The 22,999-nt window shown below is 38.3% G+C and overlaps 1 protein-coding gene across 1 annotated transcript; it reads right to left on the bottom strand.

Annotated features, from left to right (window-relative positions):
* Positions 1–938: 938 nt before the first annotated feature.
* On the bottom strand, positions 939–8,744 carry trib2 (tribbles pseudokinase 2). The gene is made up of 3 exons (XM_052586862.1): positions 7,659–8,744; positions 6,710–7,002; positions 939–2,934 (listed from the first exon to the last, which is right to left on the bottom strand). Exons 1-3 carry the CDS (start codon positions 7,926–7,928, stop codon positions 2,460–2,462), a joined length of 1,038 nt encoding a protein of 345 aa, XP_052442822.1. The 5' UTR covers positions 7,929–8,744; the 3' UTR covers positions 939–2,459.
* Positions 8,745–22,999: the final 14,255 nt, after the last annotated feature.

The following is a 22,999-nucleotide window of genomic DNA, read 5'->3' as shown; positions in this document are numbered from 1 at the left end:
TATTTCCCAGCAGGCTTTAGTCAGATTTAGTAGCAGTCAAGCAGAGAAATCAACGAATCTGCTGAGGGGGAAATGCTTTAGATTATGAAGTCACAGAGAGTGATGTCTGCATGTGATTTATCACAAGTCTTAATGTCCAGAAGATCAAAGGCATTAAATAATCTAAACTAGAGAGAGAACATAAACCATGAAAATCAACGGGTGTAAAAAAAAAAAAAAAAAAAAAAAAAAAAGATTTTAAAAAATAAAAAAGGGCCGGAGTATGAGTTGTGATAGATTAATATGTGGTAGGTCAATTAATCATCCATTTTGAGATTATGATCAGTATAATCTGATAATTGTGCTAATTTACAGAAGTACACTTTAACAATTTTAGATTAGATAGATAGGTAGATAGATAGGTAGATAAATACTGTGTTTTCCGTACTATAAGTCGCTTTTTTTCATAGTTTGGCTGGTCCTGCGACTTATCAAAATTAATTTGACATGAACCTAGAAAAATGAACTAAGAGACATGAACCAAGAGAAATCATTACCATCTACAGCCGTGAGAGGGCGCTCTATGCTGCAGAGTGCTCATGTAGTCTATCACTGAGCAGCATAGAGCGCCCTCTCGCGGCTGGAGACGGTAATGTTTTCTCTTGGTTCTAAATAAATTAGACTTATAGTCCAGTGTGACTTATATATGTTTTTTTCCTCATCATGACGTATTTTTTGACTGATATGATGTATTTTTGGACTGATAAGACTTATACTCAGGTGCGACTTATAGTCCAAAAAAATACGGTAGGTAGGTCGATAGATAACAACTGACACCATTTTGATACAGTATAGGTGTGTGTATTATGTAATGCTTTATATTACATTTTAACATATATACACGTGGAATATACATATAAATATTTAAAACTTAAAAGATTGGATAAAAAGATGCAGCATTCAGTGTGCAGTTCACAATTTATTTACTGAATAAATCTGGACAAAACACCAAAAATCTGTTACATTACAATCAGAGCATCTGAGGCAGATATCCCACCATGCACTCCCCCCTCCCCTTGAAAACATGAGAAAAAAAAAATGAACGAACAAAAAGAAAAACATCCTTCAAACTTAGCACCTAATCAGCACCAACTTAGGTATGCAAGTTCCTTCTACAAAACGAGTGAAAGCACAATGTCCAGAGGGAAAAAAAGAAAAGAAAAAGAAACTCCAAAGCGCAATTGGACTCCTAGTAAATCCTTTGTAAGATTCTTCTTTAAGAGAACGAAACTGAAACTATGAACTCCCCTCTTGCTAGGCAGGCTAAAGCATTCAAAGGGCACATGCCATTGACTAGATATAAATCACGATTTCAAGTAACATTGATATACGACGAAACATGTCTACATGTACCCATTCAAAACATGATCATTTCACAGACCTATGCAGGCAGTAGAGTTAACATGAGGTACTCGAGACGGTGTAGTCGTAGAAATATTGTCTAATATTTAAGGAGTCAAATGCAAAAAGCGAAAAAAAATAAAAATAAAGGAGTGCAGTCAGCATGCGTTTGGGGTGCGCGATTACTGGCACTGACGTTAAATCGTAGACCTTCCAACTTGGGACAAACTTTGATACAAAAAGTCAAACCTGTCCTGTGTCAAATGTATTGCCTACAATATTCTTGTAAACTGGCGGTTTAGAAAACAACGAAAACCCCTGCATGTATTTCTCTTTAAATATAGTAATAGTTACCTTATAAATAAAATTAAAAAAAAGATACATTTTGCTCCAGCAACTAAAAGTTAAATAGATGACTAGTCCAGAGAGGATCTCCAAGCCTAAGCGAGTCAAGTGCTTGACGTTTTTTATTCTCTGAAGACTCACTGAAAAAGTTTCCGTTATGGTTCGAGCGAAAAAAGCAGCAATGATAGTAAAAGGAAGAGCTTAATGCAACACAAGTCGTTCTTAATGCAGCCAAAATTAATTAAACACAAAAAATGACATGGCCTTCACAATATTGACCTGGAGGGCTGTCGAAACGCTATTCTTAAACCAAGGACCAAATCGAGACGCAACCAACAGTTTGCATTCGAGGAAAACAAGCAACTGAGACGCGGTCAGCAAATCAAAGCTGGAAACAGGAAAGGTTGAGCAGTTCTGCCTGATATTTTCTTTGTTCCTTGGCTGCATTCTCCTGTGCTGTAATGCATGTTTGTAGCTTACTGTGACTCGTACGCCTCGCGAGCACCACGGAAAATAAAGACAAAAACGAATGAAAATAAAAGGAAAAACCAAAGTCTTGCTACATCATCTGACACGCTTCGTCCAGAAGTCGTAGCTTAGGAAGAAGTCCTTTCCGCCCAAGCCAGAACGACCATGTCTTTTCACGGAATGAGAAATAACGATAGACACCGTTTGCAATGAGTGATTTTCTGATAATCTAAAAGGACGTGGCATAACGTCTGATGAGTTTGTGCTCAGCTGAAGAACTGCTCCAGTTCGTCTTCCATGTTGGCCTCTGGCACCATTTGGTCCAACTCTCGCTCGCCTCTTCCGTGGCTGGAGGCAGCGGCCGAACCGCCGGAGGCCGAGAACCAGGGATGGTCCAGGATCTCTCGGGAGGTGAGGCGTTCGGCTGGTTCTCGCCGCAGGATGCTACGGATGAGGCATCGGGCTTTGGGTGTTAGCGTCTCGGGGATGTTGAACTGGCCGCGGCGGATCTTACTGAACAGTGAGCTGGGCTCTACATCGTGGAACGGGTAACGGCCCACCAGGATGGTGTAGAGCATCACGCCTAAGCTCCACACGTCCGCCGCCTTACCAGAATAGCTGCCATTTGCATTGAGGATTTCCGGACTGACGTAGGCTGGACAGCCGTGTTTGTCCGAGAGTGAATCATCACCTCCTTCTAGGAGGTACGTATCCTCCAAACTCTCCAACTTTACAAGGTTCCTGGGAAAGATGGAGAAGAACATGAAAATGTACATATCTGAAGACATGAGGTGTTCAGTAAGTAAAAGGGAAACCATTATCGGTTTGTTGGCTTTCAAGATGGGTGATCCAACATTTGAACTGACAAACGAATATATAATGTTATAAAATACTTAAATGCAACAAATTCTAGATGGATCATTTGTGATAGTTTTTGAACATACAAAATACACAAAATGAAGCAAACGTCATAGAAAACTCAAGCTTGACAAAACAACTAACAGAAAAGTCATAATATACATTAAAATGGAACAAATTAAGATAAAACAGATTGAAAATGTTTTTACAATTAAATAAGTTAAAGATGTCAAATAAATTAAAAGAAGCAAACTTTCAGTTGTGTTGGCTTTCAAGCTCGTTCAACAATTATATGACCAAAAACAATGAGAGAATCAATTTAAGAACAATTCCTGCTTCCAAATCTGTCCGTCCAAAATAATAACAAAAAACCTTTTAAATCATATTTTCCTCTACCATTGCAGTTTTTTTGATAGCAAAGCATAAATATCCTCTACATACTGGACTGTAAATCCCTTGCATAAAAGCAATATAAAGATAGCCTCGGGACATTCCTGCCAGTCTAATCCAGAGGGAAATCTGGTATTCATTCTGGGAATTATAAAAAGCAGGAATAATGCCACGCCAAAGATGGAATTCCTCAACGATTCCCTGTGATCCTAGTTCTTCCACTGTAATACTGTCATTTATACAATAATGCAAACATGAAGGAACATGCATATAATGACAAACAATCTGCTATATATATATATATATATATATATATATATATATATATATATATATATATATATATATATATATATATATATATATATATATATATATATATATTTCCAGTATATCTGCAATGATTCTGTTGCTACAGTAATATAAAATAAAGCAGCATTCTGATCCTTTAAGGGGCTTTCTCTTTGGTTTTCTATCTTTAACTGTTCTTCTTTTCTTGAAAGTATTAGAGCATCTAGATTTTTTAATAAAGTCTTCGATGCAAAAGTCAGGGATAAGGGTAAATCATGTTCACGAATCAGATCCAATGATTCTTTTGCATGACCAAGTTAAAAAACAAGTGATGATTAGTAAAATACTGTGATAAATTTATATTAAATGTACTTTAATTCAGTACATTTATTCAAAGTAACAGTGAAGATAGTTATAATGTTACAAAAGGTTTCTATTGCAAATAAACAGTTCTTTTGAACTTTCTGTATCATAGATTCCACTAAAACATTAAGCAGCACCAGTTTTCAACATCGATAAGCAGCAAAACAGCATATCAGAATGATTTCTGAAGGATCATGTGACTCTGAAAACTGGAGTAATTCAGATGTGCATAACATGAATAACTTACAATTAAAAAGATATTTGAGGGTTTAAATTATTTTAAGCAAATAAATGCATGCAGCCCGTGTAAGTAGAATAGGCTTTTTCAAAAAACATTTATAAATATTACCTACCCCAAGGTTTTGTAGAGTTATGCAAATCCCTTTTAGTGCTTACAGTATTTTCAAACTACACAATTTGCATCCCTGCATATTCATCAAAAGCTGAAAAACCCTGACACTAACTACATCATGCAGCCCAAATTACAAAGACAAAAAAATAAAAAAACAACACATGCAATGAAAACATCTTTGAGGTCTTCTGCAAGCTGCCTCGTGACTCAGATTCTGAATCAGAAACCATCCGAATGAAACCGTACGCCCACTGAGTCTCAGCAAAACATCCAATCCCCGGAGCTCAAAATAGTCATATTATTTTTCACGACAAGCGGTAGCCAGCTGCGTGGAAAGGTTGCAGGGCATCTAAATTACCTGAAGGTCAGGAATGAACAGGGTGCCCCTTCTCTGACCTGAACTTGTGACCCTTTTCCATGCACCGCTGTGCAAAGAGAACACGGCATGCTGGAAATATTCTCTTAATGACATGCAGCATATGTGAGTCACAGCTCCACGATGCGGCTGAGTTACACCGGGTCAAGAGCCTGCAAAGAACATCGGCCCACATGAACCCAGGAAAAACGGAGGAGAATGCGTGGATGCACACACTTGTACATTAGGGAGCGATTCCAGACGAACTGCACTGCGGTCTTTAGCGTGCGACGGCAGAACGTTACAAGCGTCCTTCGTGACATAACCAGGTCAGGAACCCGCTTCGCCGAGGAATGCAGTTCTGTCTGGCTCGCTTTCCTCTCTGGTTCCAATTTTGGTGCACCCTTGGTGTTTGATTTCTGGCCAGGGTAATACTCACCACCCTTGGCCACGTTTACTTGCGCTCGTCTGCAATCACTCAGTGAAAGGTGGACGGCTGACGCACCAGACCACAGAGCATGGGAACAGTAAGGTCACCGAGCTCACATTTAAAGCACCAGGCAACATTCTCCATTTCCATCGAGTGAGCCAGAGGGAATCTAGCTGAGCTGACTCATTTGGCCACTGGGGCAACTGCCATTTAGCTTAAACAGGAAGGCCACCCAGCTTCATAACGCAGACTTGGGATTATTTCAGACTAATTTGACTGCCAAACATATGGGCAGGCTAATTTTTAAAGACTTAACACGCAATGCCATTCAAAACCATTTTACTTCAACAACTTGACTTTTTTTATATCGAAACTGGATATGCAAATAGAAAAACAAAAGAGGGGATTTAAAGTTGTTCACTGCACTGGAAATAAATGTTAAGGGTTTGCTGATGTCAGCCAAAAACAAAAAGGTATTTCGGAGGCAGAGCATGATTGAATACAAAAAGCAATATTTGTTAGTAATAACTTGTATGACTAAAATGAAAAATAGTAATGCACTGAAATTTCATAAATCAAAAATATTCAGCAGTGACGGCAAAGAAAATATATACTGAGTTTTGGATGAAACCACTGATTGAAACTGTGACTGTTAATTATTACCTCTACTATGGAACTTTCTGACCATATATTTTGTTCATAAGCCACAACAGCAGTTTTATGCACTTCAGCGTGAACAAAATAGATGCTGAAGCAGCAATATGTAAAATGTGTTACTAAAAAATCAAGTGGCACTGGCAATCCATTGCCAGAGAACTTTACTGGGACCGGTTTCATTTCTCATATGAGAACACAACACCCTGAACAGCAAACTAAATTCAACTATACCCACACTTTTTACTCAAAAAATTGGCTAAATTAAAACTTTAATTTTTTTACATTTTTTATCTGAGCATCACTAATAGGTCAGATTAGGCATTGGTCAAAAGTTAATTTAAAATTGTGTTACTCATTCAAAAGCTAATTTAAAATCTTGTAGTGCAAATCTGCAATTTACATTTGTGGTGCGGTCACTTTTACTGTTCTCCAGCTAATTTTTGCAGGAAAAGTCCAATAATTTCAATAGGATTGTTGTGTGAGGCTGAAAGATTTCCAGACACAGAATTCACAATGGTTTAAGCTGGTCGTGCAAATGTGCTGCATTGGTTTGAAGGTCACTTTTGTGTGAACAGCGCTTCATATATTTCTAAACTATAAACAATATAAACTATAAGCTATTTGCAATCCAAAAAAGGGAGGTGGGGGGGGGGCAACCTATTCAATAATGTTTGTTTCAATGGAAAGCACATCAGTAATATACCAAATTTCCAATCTCAGTATGTGAATAATGTGCTGTGCATGCAAAACAAACCTCTCTTTAAAGATCAAATGTGCACATTCTGTTTGAACCCAACAACCTTACTAGTGGCTTCTTTACCTGTCCTCGTTCTGAAAGACGAACTTCCTCAGCTTGAGGTCTCTGAGGACCAGGCCGTTGTCGTGGCAGTGCGCCACAGCTGATGCTATCTGATGGAAAAGTCTGGCAGCCTCTTCCTCGCGCAGCTTCTTGCAAGTGCGAACGAAAGAGTGCATGTCACCATGGCTCCTCTCGAAGAACACGTACGCTCGCGTATCCCCCAGAAGAATCTCCACTATCTGGTTAATGTTCTCATGGGTCCCCAGCACGAAGTAAGCAGCCAAGGACTCTTGGTATCGACTGACATCAAACACCTGGAGGAGAGAGAGCATGTTTAATTCAATCAGAAGCCATCATCGATTCCCCAATATAGTGCAAAAGTATTAGCACCCCAAGACAAGAGCCCTGCTACTGGCATCTTCAGAGACAATGCCTAATTCTGAAACAACAGAAAGGAAATCCATGCAACTGCAAGTTGAAAGGCATTACACCTCTGCTGCATTTCAGAGTTCCCAAAACACACTAAATTTTGATGTTGCTTAGTAACAGACACGTAAAAGTGAGAGATGGGCTAAATATAACATGACAGCGGGGGACATCAGAGGCCATTCTCTCATCAGCAGATAAGAGGTTCTTACTAATGGCTCTCTGCCCATGTCAGCCCATTCTGAGCGTCTTATGTTTCAAAGTCATGTGGACTTGCACGCATGAATGCATGGCTGTATGCAAGCATGCACGCGCACACGCACTTCAGGGGTATTCCCACATGCTTTTTTGCACGTGACTATAACTCATCACTTGATGTCACTGTTGATGAATCACAAAAGAAAAGCCATTCATTTGATAACGCACCAATAGGCACCACACAAATGAATGCATTAAGCCACATGCATGTCTCACATACATCTATAGCTGATGCAATTGCACGAGTGTTCCGTTACAAAATGACAAGCATTCGGGTGTTTCTTACCTTGCACACGAGCTCTTCCCCACTGTGCAGGTGGGTGGCTCTGAAAACGTGGTCTCCCTCAATGGGCTCCAACAAAAGGTAATTTCCAATGCATGAAATGCAGTGAGAGGAGTCAGGGGTCTCAGGGGGGCTGGGAGATCCTAAATTTGGACTGAAACTCTGGTTGGATTCTGTAGTCCTTAGACAAGATAGCTCCTCAAAGTCGTGTGCTTTGTGCCTCGATCTCCCATAACGCGAAATGTTAATGGGACTGGATCTCTGTATGTTCATGAGTATAGGAGGTTCGTCCAGATCAAGAGGGTTCAGACGGTCTTGGAGAAGGGGGAGGGGATGGAATTGAATGACAGACAAATGCCCTCTATTTAACACTGGGCATGAAGGCAGCGGCGATTCCCCTTGACTGTAATGATGATCTTATGCATGTGCGTTAATTGCACTGACAATGTGGCGTCATTTGAGCACACATGCAATGACTTGCATGCACGAATTGTGACCTCTATGATCAGCGTGCCCTCAAAGAACAGCACGGTTTGGTTGCAAGAGCCGAAAACGCACTAATCGTCGCGGTGTAATGTAAAGGTTGTGACGTCACGGTCGATGCAGCGCAGCAGGTAAAGAATGTTTAGGGGTTTTTTGCATTAAATTAAAAGGAAAGCGTGCCAACTGGGTTTAGATATCCTGAGAGGGCGCTCCGTGTTCATTCGAGCGGGTCTCCACGCGAAGCCTGTCCATGCATCTACCAAATATGGCTAGGAAAAATTTGCTCCAGGTCGCGAGCCGCCTTTTGTTACGCCTGGGATGTCGATGTCCTCCTCTTCGCGAGCAACTAAACTCCGACGATCTCCGTCGCTTGGATCTGATTCGGACAAAGGCAAGAGGGAACGGCCGACGTTCTCCCTGAGCCTGTACCTTGTTCAGCAACAAGACACCATTATCATCATCTTCTTCTTACTTACGTGGCTGGGAACCTAATCCATTGAGCGAGCGGGGTCAGCTGCACGCACTGACTGACTGACTGCGCTCGCGGGACTGACTGGAGCACTCCACGCGCACGACCAGCCCCCCTGACGTCACGGCCATAACGCCCTCCCATTGGCCGCTCGCTTGATTCTGACACATCCACAGTCTTGCAAGTATTTCATCCATACAGTCATGGGAGATAATTGTTTTCCTTGGAATTAAATTGAAGCACCCTAAATTATCAGTCGATATGGTGAATTTAATGTCGGTTGGTTTGTGCAATGAAGCAAAAATGACATCAAACTCTGATTAACTACAATGCCATGATGATTAAGCATTGAATATGTGTGTACATATACATCTTATCTTAAAGGCGTTTAAACATAAAATATTTTTTAGAAAATTTAATATTAGAGATGTGTACTTCTAGTTCTTTGTACATGCACAATAATTCTGCTGGAAAATTAACATTTATGAAAATTAACCTTGGTTTTATAGTAACATATTGACTGTCATTTGTATAACCACAGTTTTAGTTAAACTATGGTTAGTATAGCAAGACCATTGGTTAATTTGTGATTACCATGGTATAACTGTGGTAATCATTGTTTTTTGGTTTTATTTGTTGTAAAACCATGGTTAATTTTCATAAGGGTCGACTATATTTTGCCCATTTGGGCTAACTTGTATACAAACTTTTATTTAACCTTCCATCTAGTACTTGTGTTTTGCTCATGCACTGTCCCATACTGGTTCTAAACAAATCGGCTGCAATGGTCACACACTCACACAAAAGCGATTTATAATCGCGACATGAGTACATTTTTTTTTACAAATTTTAACTGACTTCCAGTCCTAATCTATCTTTTGTTAAAATAAAATACAAAGTTTTTTTGTTTTGCACATGCAATGTGCGATGATTCTAACAAAGCACTTAAGCAGCAATCAGTTGCTATAGTTAGCTATTTGCTGCGTGAATGCAAATTGTAATTGTGAGTGTCTATATTTTGACAATTTTGACTAAAATGTAGATGAATCTAACTTGTGTTTAACTGTTCATCTAGGCAAGGCAAGTTTATTGATAGAGCACATTTCTCAAACTCAAAGTGCTAAAAGGAATTAAAATAATCCTAAAAAAATAATCACAACAATAAAAAGTCAATCTAGTACTTGTGTTTATACAAGCACTGTCCCATACTGCTATCAAAATCATTCAAGTGGTCATCGGTTACATGCTCACATGATTTATATTCACGAGCATCCATATTTCATGCATTCGGACTGACTTGTATGCTATTAGTTTTATTTTTCATCTGTGTTTGGACATGCACTGTCTGATACTAATCCTAAGAAAAGTGCCCATGCAGCGATTGGTTACGGCTAGCTGTTCATGCAGAGTAACTTTTAGCCTAATCTTACGTTTAACTTTGTATCTAACTTGCCGTGTCAATATTTTACCCATTCAGAGTAACTTGTGGCCTAATCTAACTTTAGTTTAACTTTTTGTACTTGTGTTTTTACATGTTTACTAATACGACTAGTTTTTACTTTTACTAATCCCAATGCAGTGAGTTGCTATGGCCATCTTCGCACGCGAATGTGATTTATATACACTAGCGTCTGCATTTTGCTCATTCGGCCTAAATTTGTATGCTAACCTATCATATGGTTTTTTTATGGTTATGGGTTTGTATTCACAATTATATTTTGCACATTTTGATCATTTTTAATTTATGAAAAGTATAAAAACTTAAAAAATAATGACAAAATCCACAAAAAGCTATTGTTCTAAAATGTGTAATAGTCAAGAATGATCAGGTCAAGCCTTTGAACGGTCATGTACTGTATATAAAGCAGGCAGAAGTCTGAAATGGAGTTGTAGGCCAGATGGTGACTGGGTTAAATCCTCACATGTTAATAGCAGGTCTGTTCCTTGCGAGATGCAGAATTCTCTACTGTGATACTGAACAAAAACCAGATGTGTGGACATGCTGTAGATTACATTCAATCTGGGTAGATTATACTCATATAGCCAAATGTAGGCTAAAGGACATGTCCTGATCATATCCATCCTGAAATATAAGTTATATAAAAATAAAAATACAAAATATATGAAACTTATATATTCATCCATAATCACCCAAGACCTTATGTTGTTGTACTCTGCAGTTTCAGGATACTTAAATTTGAATCATGTATCTGTCACATTTTTTTCATAGCAGATGCAACATGTACTCTTTAATTTGGTGTGACATATTGATCGAGTGATGTAAGTTTAATGATCTGAGAGTTCGACTGATGGATGACAAAATGCCTGCTGTCTGTTATGTCTGCATATAATCTGTTCCAGTTGTATCAAGTCTTGTTATTGTTGTTGCACAATGTCATGATTTGTAAGAGTTGGTGTTGAATTTCAAGACTGATTATATGTTCTGGAGGAGAACATTGAGGAATCAAGGGGATTTTTTGAATTTGTGTATTTTGGATGAATGACATTGTTGTGCCTCCCACTGGTACATTCACAAAGTGTTGTATTGTGTGTAACAGTGAATGGTGGGTGTGTGAGATATTTATGTACCCCACGGATAAAATGTTGTATACATACTGTAGTTGACCCAAAATTATAACTGTTGTATTTACTCTCATTTAATTTTAATTTCTTTCTTTTGTGGAACACAAATTGAGGAATGTTGACACCTCTCTCATCTACAGAATGAAAGTGCATGGAAACCAAAGGCTGACAAGCTCTAAAAAGGGCAAAAAAAGCATCATAAAAGTATTCCCTGAAACTTGCATTCTATATTGCATGCTATTTATGGCTTTTAAAGGAATAAAATAGGTTTTTGTGAAGATAATTTATTTTAAATCTTATAGAAATATAGTTAGAAATCTTATATTATAAAAGTATATTATTGAGATACTTTTCTATTTTATATTAATTTTGAATTATTAAAAAAAACACATTTTTTTTACATTCAATTTTAGTTTTAAGCAATTTTGTTGTGTGTTTAGATATCGTTTTTTTTTTTTTTTTTTTCAGTTTTAGTTTGATCTTTTTTCAAAATAAAGAAATACAATTTTTAGTTAGTGTTTATTTTATTTCAAGTAACAAGATAACTAGTTTTAATTATGATTAATAACTCTGAGTTTCACTGTTTACCAAAAAAAAAAAAAAAAAAAAAGTATATATAAACTTTTGTCCATTTTGCTTTCTAGTTGTCTGTTAAATAAAGCATTGTATATTAAAAATATTATTTCCATTGATGTATGGTTTATTACAATCAAACAATATTTGCCACAGATACAACTATTTGAAAATCTGGACTCTGAGGGTGCAAAACAATCAAAATATTGAAAAAAATCTCCTTTAAAGTTGTCCAAATAAATTTTTAGCAATGCATATTACGAATCATAAATAAAGTTTTGATATATTTACAGTAGGAGATTTACAAAACATCTTCATGCGACATGATCTTTACTTAATATCCTGATTGATGATTTTTGGCATAAAAGAAAAATCGATAATTTTGACCCAAACAATGTCTTTTTTGGCTATTTCTAAAAATATACCCCAGCGACTTGAGACTGGTTTGTGTTCCAGGGTCACATATATGAAGTGAATACATGTAAAATCTATATTAATTGACTTTTAAGTTAAACTATTATTTATCATAACCAAATAACCAACCTATGAATACAAAATTGTAGGATAACACTTCCTACAGTGATGGAGATTTATTGGACAAGAGGGTAAATAATTTTATTTTTTTTCACTGCATGTCCTTGCAGGGAATTTTTTTTTCTTTTTTTTCACAATGAGCAGGCCAGTGTAAAGCAGTCACGATTCTTCTGTTTTGTTCATCTCAGAAAGTGACTTCCCACTTGCATTCCTGAGCTCCTGGACTGTTTTCCCAGCACAGAGTAAGCAGGGGGGTGGAAGGTGAGTGAATACAGGATTGAGCAATTCTCCATTGTGGAATGCAGGGCGTCATGTGGAATGCACACAGCTGGATGAGAGACACAGACAGAACTGTTCATTCCACCCCCTGACATAACACTAGAAAGGGGGAGTCGGTAGCTTTTCTCCTGCAGTTCACGGCCTCGGTTTGCCCACACTTCATGAGATTGTGTTTGTCACGTAAACAGACCCTTTCTTCTATAATCATGGACTAAAAAGCTACCGAAAAAGCAGCTTGCCATGCTCTTAAAGGAATATTTCAACCAAAAATTAAAGTTTGCTTGAAATTTATACTCACCCTGAGGCCATCCAAGATGTAGATGTTTCTATCTAATCTTAACATTTAGAAAAATTTACAATCACTTTCAGTGAATGGGTGCCGTCAGAATGAGAGTCCAATCATCTGATAAAACTACCACAATAATCCACAAGTAACCCACACCCCACTGATTAACATCTTGTGTCACCTATACATCACAGGTGACGTAATGCTAAATTTATCCAAATCTGTTCTCATGAAGAAACAAATGCATCTACATCCTGGATGGCCTGGGGGTGAGTGAATTTTAAACAAATTTTCATTTTTGGGTGAACTCCTCATGCTCGTTGACTATTTCAAACTTAAAGTGGGCCAGGATTTCCCAAAATGGGTTTAACTTCTTTCTGAAGAAGGGTTTAAAATGACTCCATATTACCCTCTCTAGTCCCAAATACAGCGCATGGAAGCTGCAGAGATATAGTCACATATTTAGGTCAAACCACTTTGTGTCACACAGAGAAATGCAACCACTAAATGTGGAAGTAAAAATGGGATTATCTTTCTTTCAAAGTGCCTTCTTTTCAGTATAGACCAATTTCTATCTCTCTTCTCTGCTGAAGTCTGCTAAATTGGGAAACTTCAAAGTGGGAAATGCAGCAGTTGCCTGGAAGTAGAGAGATGATCACTCTTGGAAGTTTTCAAAGGTCAGCGTGGATGGCTAAAATCTTAATTAACCCCCTACAGCCACAACGCTCATGAGAAAATGAAGCAGTTTTGCTGCTGGGAAATGTCTCTATTTCTATACTGTATTTTAAGCCTTGAGGTGGGTGAAGTGTAGAGACCTGCTTTCTGCTCTGGGAAACTAGAAACATATTGATCTAACCATTAATCTACTACACTCCAACAATATTATAGGGTTAAAAACTGCAATTTTAACATTTTATTTTTACTTTTAAACAAACAAACAAAAAATGCTTTGCAATGTCACTTCATTTCAGTCCGCATAAGACTCATATCCATTTACTCTCACATCTCATCTTCCTTGACCTGGCTAATGCCTTTGGATCAGTTCCCCATAACCTCCTCTGGGAATCCTTCAACTTCTTCCACGTTCCATCATCTGTCACTAGTTTAGTAAAAGCCTACTTCGAAGACCTGCAACTGTGCTTTACAACAGCCGACTTTACAACATCATGGCAGCGCGTAGAAGTAGGCATCATGGCAGGCTGTACAATCTCACCCCTGGCCTTCACAATGGCCATGGAGGTCATCATCAGGGCTTCAAGATGGGTGGTGGGGGGTGAGCGAACTAAGAACGGGATCCGCCTTCCACCTATCCGAGCATACATGGATGACATGACCACTCTGACCACTACTGCAGCATGTACCAGGCGGCTACTTGGTAAACTGCAGGAGAACATCAAGTGGGCCCGGATGAAAATCAAACCGAACAAGTCACGAAGCATCTCAATAGTTAAGGGACAGCTTAAAAATGTGAAGTTCTGTATTGGTGATGACCCAATACCAACAGTTTCTGAGCAACCTGTCAAAAGTTTGGGTAGATGGTACAACGCAAGCCTCGGAGACAAAGACCAAGTGCAGCAAGTAAGGCAGGACATTACCAACAGTCTGGAAGACATCAACAGTACCCTACTGCCAGGGAAGCTCAAGCTCTGGTGCCTGCAATTTGGACTTCTCCCTCGGGTAATGTGGCCACTCACTGTTTATGAGCTCCCAATAACAACGGTGGAGAAGATGGAGCGAACCATGACTTCATACATCAAGAAATGGCTCGGCGTCCCACGCTGTCTGACTAACATCAGCCTCTATGGCAAAGGGGTCCTTGAACTGCCTATCACAAGCCTCACCGAAGAGTACAAGTGTTCTAAAGTGAGACTCCAGATGACTTTGAAGGACTCCAGAGACCAGACCATCAGCAATGCCGTTCCACTCCTGGTAACCGGACGGAAATGGACACCATCTGACGCGGTGCAGCAAGCTACCTCAGCCCTGAAGCACAGTGACATTGTAGGGCATGTCCAGTTGGGAAGAGGAGGCTTTGGCCTTACGGCAAGTAAGCCAACTTGGCGTAAGGCCTCAACATCAGAAAGGAGGAAAATGGTGGTCGAGGAGGTGCGTCGTCAGGAGGAGACGGAAAGAAGCGCAAAGGCTGTCTCTCTTGTCAGACAGGGACAATGGATGAGGTGGGAAGGTCTGGAGAGGAGAAAGCTTAGCTGGAGGGAGCTCTGGGAAATGGAGGCAAGCAACATCAGCTTCATCATCAGAGCCACCTATGATGTGCTCCCATCTCCAAAAAACCTCAACCAGTGGTATGGCGAGGACCCTACTTGTGCCCTCTGCCCAACTCCAGCGACTCTTAAGCACATCTTGGCCGGTTGTAAGACCTGCCTCACACAAGGTCGTTACACCTGGAGACACAACCAGGTCCTCAAGAGTCTGGCAGCAGCTCTTGAGATCCAGAGGAATACCACTAACTCCCTGCCCCTGAGAGCGATCGATTCCATCACGGCCCCAACCTTCATCCGAGAGGGGCAGAAAAAGCCCAAACATCCCCCTACCAAAACAGAAGCTGGACAGCTAGCCATGGCCCGGGACTGGAAGATGCTAGTTGATATTGGCCAGCAACTAATCTTTCCACCTGAGATTGCAGTCACCACCCTCAGACCAGACTTGGTTCTCTGGTCCCCTTCATTGAAGACTGTTTATATCATAGAGCTTACAGTCCCATGGGAGAATTCAACGGATGAGGCCTATGAGCGCAAGAAACTGCGCTATATAGAACTGGCAGCAGACGCTCAACAACGAGGATGGAAAGCGAAAGTCTATCCGGTTGAAGTGGGATGCAGAGGTTTTGTAGCTTCTTCTACCATTAGACTGCTGAAAGACCTTGGCATCCATGGACAGGCTCTGCGACAGACAATTAAATCAGTCTCTGAAGCGGCCGAAAGAAGCAGCCAGTGGATATGGATTAAAAGGAAGGACCCTTGTTGGGCTCAAAGAGCATCAACATGACCCACTCACTAATCCCCCCCACTCTATAACCCACTTGAGAACCCAGGTCACAACCCTCCATGAAGAGGGTGAACAAGGTATGCGGTCAGCTCTAGGCTTGACTCAGGGAAGAGGACGCCTCCTGCCTTGCATAGTCCTGTGGGCTGCGCCATTTAAACAACTAGGCAATTTTCATGATTGGGCATGGGACACAAGCTCAGGTTTGATCACCCTGTTGCTGGCCACCTTTGATGAGGGTGTTTAGTATTGAAAGGCCGAAACACCCCATGATTCAAAGGCATACTACTGATGATGTGTCCCAAATTTACATCTTTCCCATATCTGAGGTACAGCTCCCACGCCACTCTTAACATCAAGGCAAACCTCATGTGCATACCATCCATTGGCACAATGGACAGTTTAACATCACGTCCCGTGTTTTTTGATTCTCTCACATCTCCTCAAACTGCCAAATCTCACTGAGCATGAATCATTTTCAGGCTGTGTTATGAGGCAAACATGCTGCCAGTTCTTCCAAAAATGATTTTTGTAATTATGTACTAACTTGTGTGCTGTTGTTCTCACCCCAATTTGTTTGACTTTGAAAAAAATATACAATAGAAAAAAAGGTTGCTGATATTTACTAAAACATTTACCAATATATATTTTTGTTCATTGAAGTAAAGCTGAAAAACATAAATTTAAATGAAAATAAATAAATAAATGTATATGCATATGTGTGTGTGTGTGTGTGTGTGTGTATGTATATATATATATATATATATATATATATATATATATATATATATATATATATATATATATATATATACTTTAAAAAATTACTTGTAAAATTGTTATATTGGCAACTAACTAAAATGAGTTTAATAATATAATTTAATCATTAAAAACTGATAAATAAAATAAGAATGGCAAAAATACAGTGCACCATAATTACTAAAATATTCAAATGAAATACAAACTGAAAATATGAAAATAAATAATAAAAAATACAACAGTATATAATTAATAAAATAACTGACAAAATGAGAGTGAGTAAATAATAGCATCACTTTATTTTAAGGTACACTGTATAAAATTAGACGATCAGTAAGCATGACAACTTGTGTTTTTATAACACTTTCATCCAAATAAGTCGAGCAATTTCAATGTTGTTAAAGTTCTATAAAATTCAACTTGATTTTTTAAAATTTGTTTGATGTAATTCAAGTTGAAATAACTTGTACAACCAAGCTTATCCTTAAAAATTGAAGGCAGCAACGTCAGTTAACAATGGGTGTAAATTATCCCCAGTGTGTTCTAACTCTTTCAAACTACAACAAAAAACTATAAAGATTTAAAAAAGTTTATGAAGGCTTCTCTGCAACCGAGAAACTATGTGAAATACTGTGGCTGGCTAACTTCTGTCCAGTCCTGTGACTCGGTAGATCCAGGGGAAATTTTCAAACTTGAGCCTTTTGGCTGCAGAATGAATTCTGAAGGCCGGGGAGAAGAAAACAAACATATAGCTTCACTCAGATTTGACAGGATGACTCAGAGTCCAGACAGACGGGATGAATAACACCACAAAAAAACCCAACAAACAAAAACATGAAAGAGCTGAGCTCCAGGCATCAGGGAGGACCAACAGCACCGCCAAAATACATTTGTCATATTTAATTATACATATGGTTATTAATGAAGGAAGGCAGCCAAATGACACACGGTTATTTTGTAGCTGTACGAACGCCCCAAAGAGTGAAAATATGTGCAAAAAGGATATAAATAAATGACAGGCAGAGAAGCTTTAATGCATTATGTAGAATCTCGCTGAAAGCTTGAGGAATGGCATAAAAATGCAGGCTGGGAGGAAGGTCTCATTGTAGAGCTGTGATCTTTGAAACCCCGAACAAGTCCAGGAGGCACTATAAGCTCAAAACTCAATAACAGATTCTGAGAGAAAGGCAAAAGGAGTCTGAATCCCTCGACCAGAGCGGATTTACTGTATCAAGCGCACAAGTTCTCCATGTTAACTGATGCATTTCATTTAAAGCATTGGGCACCGGGTTTAGATACTGCTAACAGAGATGCTATGGCAACACGATTCAGCTCTCGTGAGGACATACAAACATGTCTGTAAATATAACTCATGTGAAATAAACCACTAAAAAACATGTAGCAGAGAGGGATGTCTTGCATTTCTTTAGCAATAATGAGTGGAACAGTCAATCAATCAATATTACTACTATAATCGTACCAATGGAACAGTGTGAAACAGAAAATTATGAGCAGGAGTCGAGTTTACCCACTGGGTAATGACTGATCCATTCAAATGTTAAGCATGCTAGGTTTGGGAATGCCTTTTAAATTCCAAATTAATTCTTGATTTTGAATTTAAATGCAAATGTTTAGTTGAAATGTTTATAACTGTCATTTTTAAATAGAAATAGAGTTTGTCAAAACAAATGGAATTTTGCCTCAAATGTTTTCATTTGGAATGTTTTGGGAAAAGCCTAAAATATATCCATATATATATATATATATATATATATATATATATATATATATATATATATATATATATATATATATATATCCATATAAAACAGAGTATCTATATTTGCATGTGCCTAAATTTCTTTGAATTGCAGTTGAGTAAATTCCTTGGCCTGTTATTCCATCCAGTTCTTCATCCAGTGGAGTGTGCCTAATTCAGACTCAGTTCTTCATCTTTTTTATCTTTTTCCTTAACCCTTGATCACACATGTAATATTAAAGAACAAGTCTGGCTTCATCAAACTCCCTGTAAAATGACGCTATCCTAATGTGTGAATCAGTCGAGCTGTGACCTGTTACTATCTGCTAGACAGATGGCATGGGAAACACACACACACAGACACACACACACACAAATACCTCTTTGACTCTTGCGTTTGAAGCCTGGCAGTAAAGACATTTACAGAGGCAGTGCAGGTGGCAGACTTGCAGCTATTTGACATTGATCTTGTGAAAGCTGTATGTTCAAAGAAACCCACCAAATATAGACCGCTTTACAAATGTATCACAGTAGAGGTATGTGCATTCTTTTGTGATACTAAGACAAATCTATCCATCCATCCATCCATCCATCCATCCATCCTAAAAGAAAATATCTGAAAGACTTTTATAAAATAAAAAAGTATCTATTCTTTCCATTTAAAAGCATTAAACAATTTCAACCATTTTGCTAACTAACCTGCAAAAAGATATGTCATCAAATTCAGAAACACCTCAAATGACTGACAGACAGGATTGTTCGGATTGCCTATTTTTCCGATTTTTTTCAGAAGCCATACAGGTATTTCAGTAATATCTACAAGGCAGAGGAAACTATTACAAAGATTTTTTTTTTGATTTATCATTCTTACGGCTAGGTTTCCGCACACAGCATGTCACGAAAGCTGTACGATAATGTCTTCGCAACAAGCATCATTACGGCTGGAACCTAATTAGCGGCTTTCGTCGTATGCTGTGTGGCGACTGTGAGAAAATCCCCGTCTGCTGAGATCAATGATGGATGAAGACAGGGGCAAGATTTAGCGCTTAGCCACCATCAGCGACGACTCCAGTGGGAGATTTTCACTTGGAGGAAGGATCCATGATGGCGTCTGAGCTACTGGAGCTGACGTTAATAAGAAGCGTTTCATCCATGCAGCCAAGAGCCCAGTACAATCAAACAGACCTGTGGCATGTGCTCCTGCCAGCTAACAAACCGTTGAGGCTAAAGTACTGTAATGCTACCATAATTATGATTAGAGGAGCATGTCTCCAGCAGAACTAGCTGCAATTTCTATGCCTTGAAGAAATGCGCATCAAAATGTGGTGGTTTAGAGTGGAAAACGCAACTATATGGGTAAAAAGAGCAGCCTGGAGCGTTTTAATTAACTTCGCCTCTAATAAGTATCAAATCATTTAAAACACAATTGCTTCAACATTATTCATTCTGTTGGACAACTATACAAATTTTTAAAGCCTTGAAGTATCAATTATCATTTCACGTAAGCTGGTGTGATCTTTGTGTGAACTTCTCTGTGGTTTTCTCTTTCAAGAAGACCAATTTGTAAGATACTCATCGCTGAATACCTGTGAAGGGAAAGACATTTCGGTGCTTAGAAACAGTTGATTAAGCAAGATAAGATATTGCATGATAATGAATGACATTTTGCTGCGGCCAAATGTTAAGTCAGCACTTTTAGAAGTGCTTTAAAATGGCATACAGCACAGCTGGGAGAGAGATATCTGCTAACTTCACTATGGCTATGAGATGATTGAACATTTCACTGATTCTTGAGACATGAGAGAAAGCAAGTCTTACAACTTTACCTCCTATTGGTTTCTAAAATAGCAGAATTGCCACTTTGAATTGATGATCAAAAGAATATTGCTGATACAAGTGTACCATTTCTTTTGATTAGATTTTTTCCTTTATGTAAATTTTGACTATATCACTCTACCATAACTCAGTATTTGATGCAAATTAATATATATATATATATATATATATATATATATATATATATATATATATATATATATATATGTATATATATATATATATATATATATATATATATATATATATATATATAATGTAATATTACTACTATTTCAGCAAGAACAAAGAGATTACTTGCAAAAATGACTCTGCTTTATGTATTTTGAAGGCCTTTTTCCATGTTGCCTTTTTTGTTTACTTATGTCTTTTTATCTATAAAGAAATATACAATACTTTTACTTTCAAATTAATCAGAAATTAAATTAAATCCTGAAAAACAACAAAGTATTATGGTTTCCACAAAAACTTAAATCAGCTAAACTGTTTTCAACATTAATGATAATGAGAAATGTTTCTTGTGCAGCAAATCTGCATATTAGAATGATTTCTGAAGGATCATGTGACACTGAAGACTGGAGTAATGATGCTGAAAATTCAGCTTTGCATCACAAAAATAAATTACACTTTAAAATATATTTCACATAGCAAACAGGTATTTGAGGTTGTAATAATATTTCACAATATTACTGTATTTTTGATCAAATAAATTGAGCCTTGGTGAGCATAAGAGACTTATGTCTTACAAAATCATTAATAATCCTTTTATTTGAATGTGATGACCGTTTAGCAGCATTTTGTGAAAGATGTAAATAAATACCTCTGAAATTGCTATTTGATACATCTTTTGCATTCCTGTAGCATTTGACCCATGCAGCTCTCAAGAACCAGTGATGAATGAATACCTGTTTCGGATCAGGGGTTTAAATGGCAAATGTCCCAAATGACTCTCAAAGGTGGTTTGTATTGTCCTAAATAACATCTGTTTGGAACCTGATGTGAAAGGGGTTCGGTTTGTTTCCTTCTGTACTCAGAAGACCTTTGATGTGCCTACCAATGAGATTGTCATTCCATAGGAATTTTCCCCTTTACTTGAGCCAGCAGTGGATGCAACGTACCATCCCCTGCGTCAAAATAACCGCGCAAGTAAACGGCTCATTCCGCAGACATCACACCTGCCGAGGAAATGCAACGCTGTCAAAATATACCAATGCTGTGATCTCCTGACACCATCAAGACAGGGTCAAACGCAGTACGAGACAGAAGAGATGAGACCAGATGGGAAATGGCAATAAAGAAAGCCTACGATGTTTTTGTTTTTTTTTCTTCATATTGCCACAGCGTGTTCTGCTATTGTGCATGGAAAGATATTGAACCACCATAGTGGAAATCACATTAGACTTCTGAGGGCATTCGCTGTTATTACTTTGATATGGTTGTTGTCGCCGCAAGTGAATAAAGCAAATGGATTCCAATAACATTCGACTCAATGTGCCATTGCGTACGAGCAGAGGCCGAACTGAATCAGGCTATACAGAGGCGGACAAACAAGCGTTCAGAAGAGAAGTTCACCAGTATGAGCTCAACGGCCAGCAATCACACCATGCCAAAATTATGTGGCCAGGGTTAACAAGAAAACAGCAAAACATACACAAAAAGCAATAAAGTGCAATAAAATATTGGTTAGGTAAACATGCAAATGTGTTACTTTGCCGTGCAAAAGGAACATTTGCATTGATTTTGTTTGGGAGCATGTATAGTGCTGACACGTGCCAGAACTCGGCCGGCCGCAGAGGCTTTGATTGTCTCCGTGGAGAATTACCATCCTTAACTATTTGGTCTTTCACATTCCATTGAAACAGTACTGTCAACATAATTATCATGCCTCTATAATAAATAACAAAAACAATGGCGATGGCAGCCTAATAAATGAGACAGCATAATTGCCGTGCCAACACTGGCCTTCTGAGCAATAGTGACTAATCACTGGAGAATCTATTAAGAGACCAGACTGAGCAAAACAACTTATTCGAGATGGAAAGTGATTTACAAAAGTCAAAAGTCTTCTGTGTCACACACACACACACACACAAACACACATTTGGTAAATTTCCTACTGTAAATATATAAAAACTTAATTTTTGATTAATTCTGTTCAATTCAATTAAAGTTTATTTGTATAGTGCTTTTTACGATACAAATCATTGCAAAGCAACTTTAAAGCAATATTAAGCAATGTCAATCCCGTGGCAAAACAGAGAAACAAATAGAGACATCATTAGCATAGCTGCTGTTCCAACCATGTAAAATTAATTTGTTTAACCCAAGCTAAAAAATAATAATGCTCATTTGATCAGATATAACTGCAGTCCAAAATTACGAAATGCATTATTTGAATGCTTGGCGAAAGAGATGCGTTTTTAATCTAGATTTAAACAGAGAGTGTGTGTCTGAACCCCGAACATTATCAGGAAGGCTATTCCAGAGTTTGGGAGCCAGATGTGAGAAAGCTCTACCTCCTTTAGTGGACTTTGCTATCCTAGGAACTACCAAAAGTCCAGCGTTTTGTGACCTTAGGGTGCGTGATGGGTTGTAGTGTGGTAGAAGGCTAGTTAGGTACGCAGAAGCTAAACCATTTAGGGCCTTATAGGTAAGAAATGATCATTTGTAACTGATACAAAACTTAATAGGTAGCCAGTGCAGAGACTGTAAAATTAGTGTAATAAGATCATATTTTCTTGACCTGATAAGGACTCTAGCCGCTGCATTTTGGACTACCT

Source organism: Carassius gibelio, chromosome B20 (assembly GCF_023724105.1).
Source record: "Carassius gibelio isolate Cgi1373 ecotype wild population from Czech Republic chromosome B20, carGib1.2-hapl.c, whole genome shotgun sequence".
Taxonomy (NCBI): Eukaryota; Metazoa; Chordata; class Actinopteri; order Cypriniformes; family Cyprinidae; genus Carassius; species Carassius gibelio.
This window is presented reverse-complemented; position numbering and strand designations above follow the sequence as displayed.

Excerpts from the sequence above, each read along its gene's own strand:
- trib2 (XM_052586862.1), bottom strand. The coding sequence starts at position 7,928 with ATGAACATACAGAGATCCAGTCCCATTAACATTTCGCGTTATGGGAGA. Across the intron at positions 7,003-7,658 it reads GGGAAGAGCTCGTGTGCAAG|GTGTTTGATGTCAGTCGATA; the intron begins GTAAGAAACACC and ends TCTCTCCTCCAG. Across the intron at positions 2,935-6,709 it reads GTCTTTCAGAACGAGGACAG|GAACCTTGTAAAGTTGGAGA; the intron begins GTAAAGAAGCCA and ends CATCTTTCCCAG.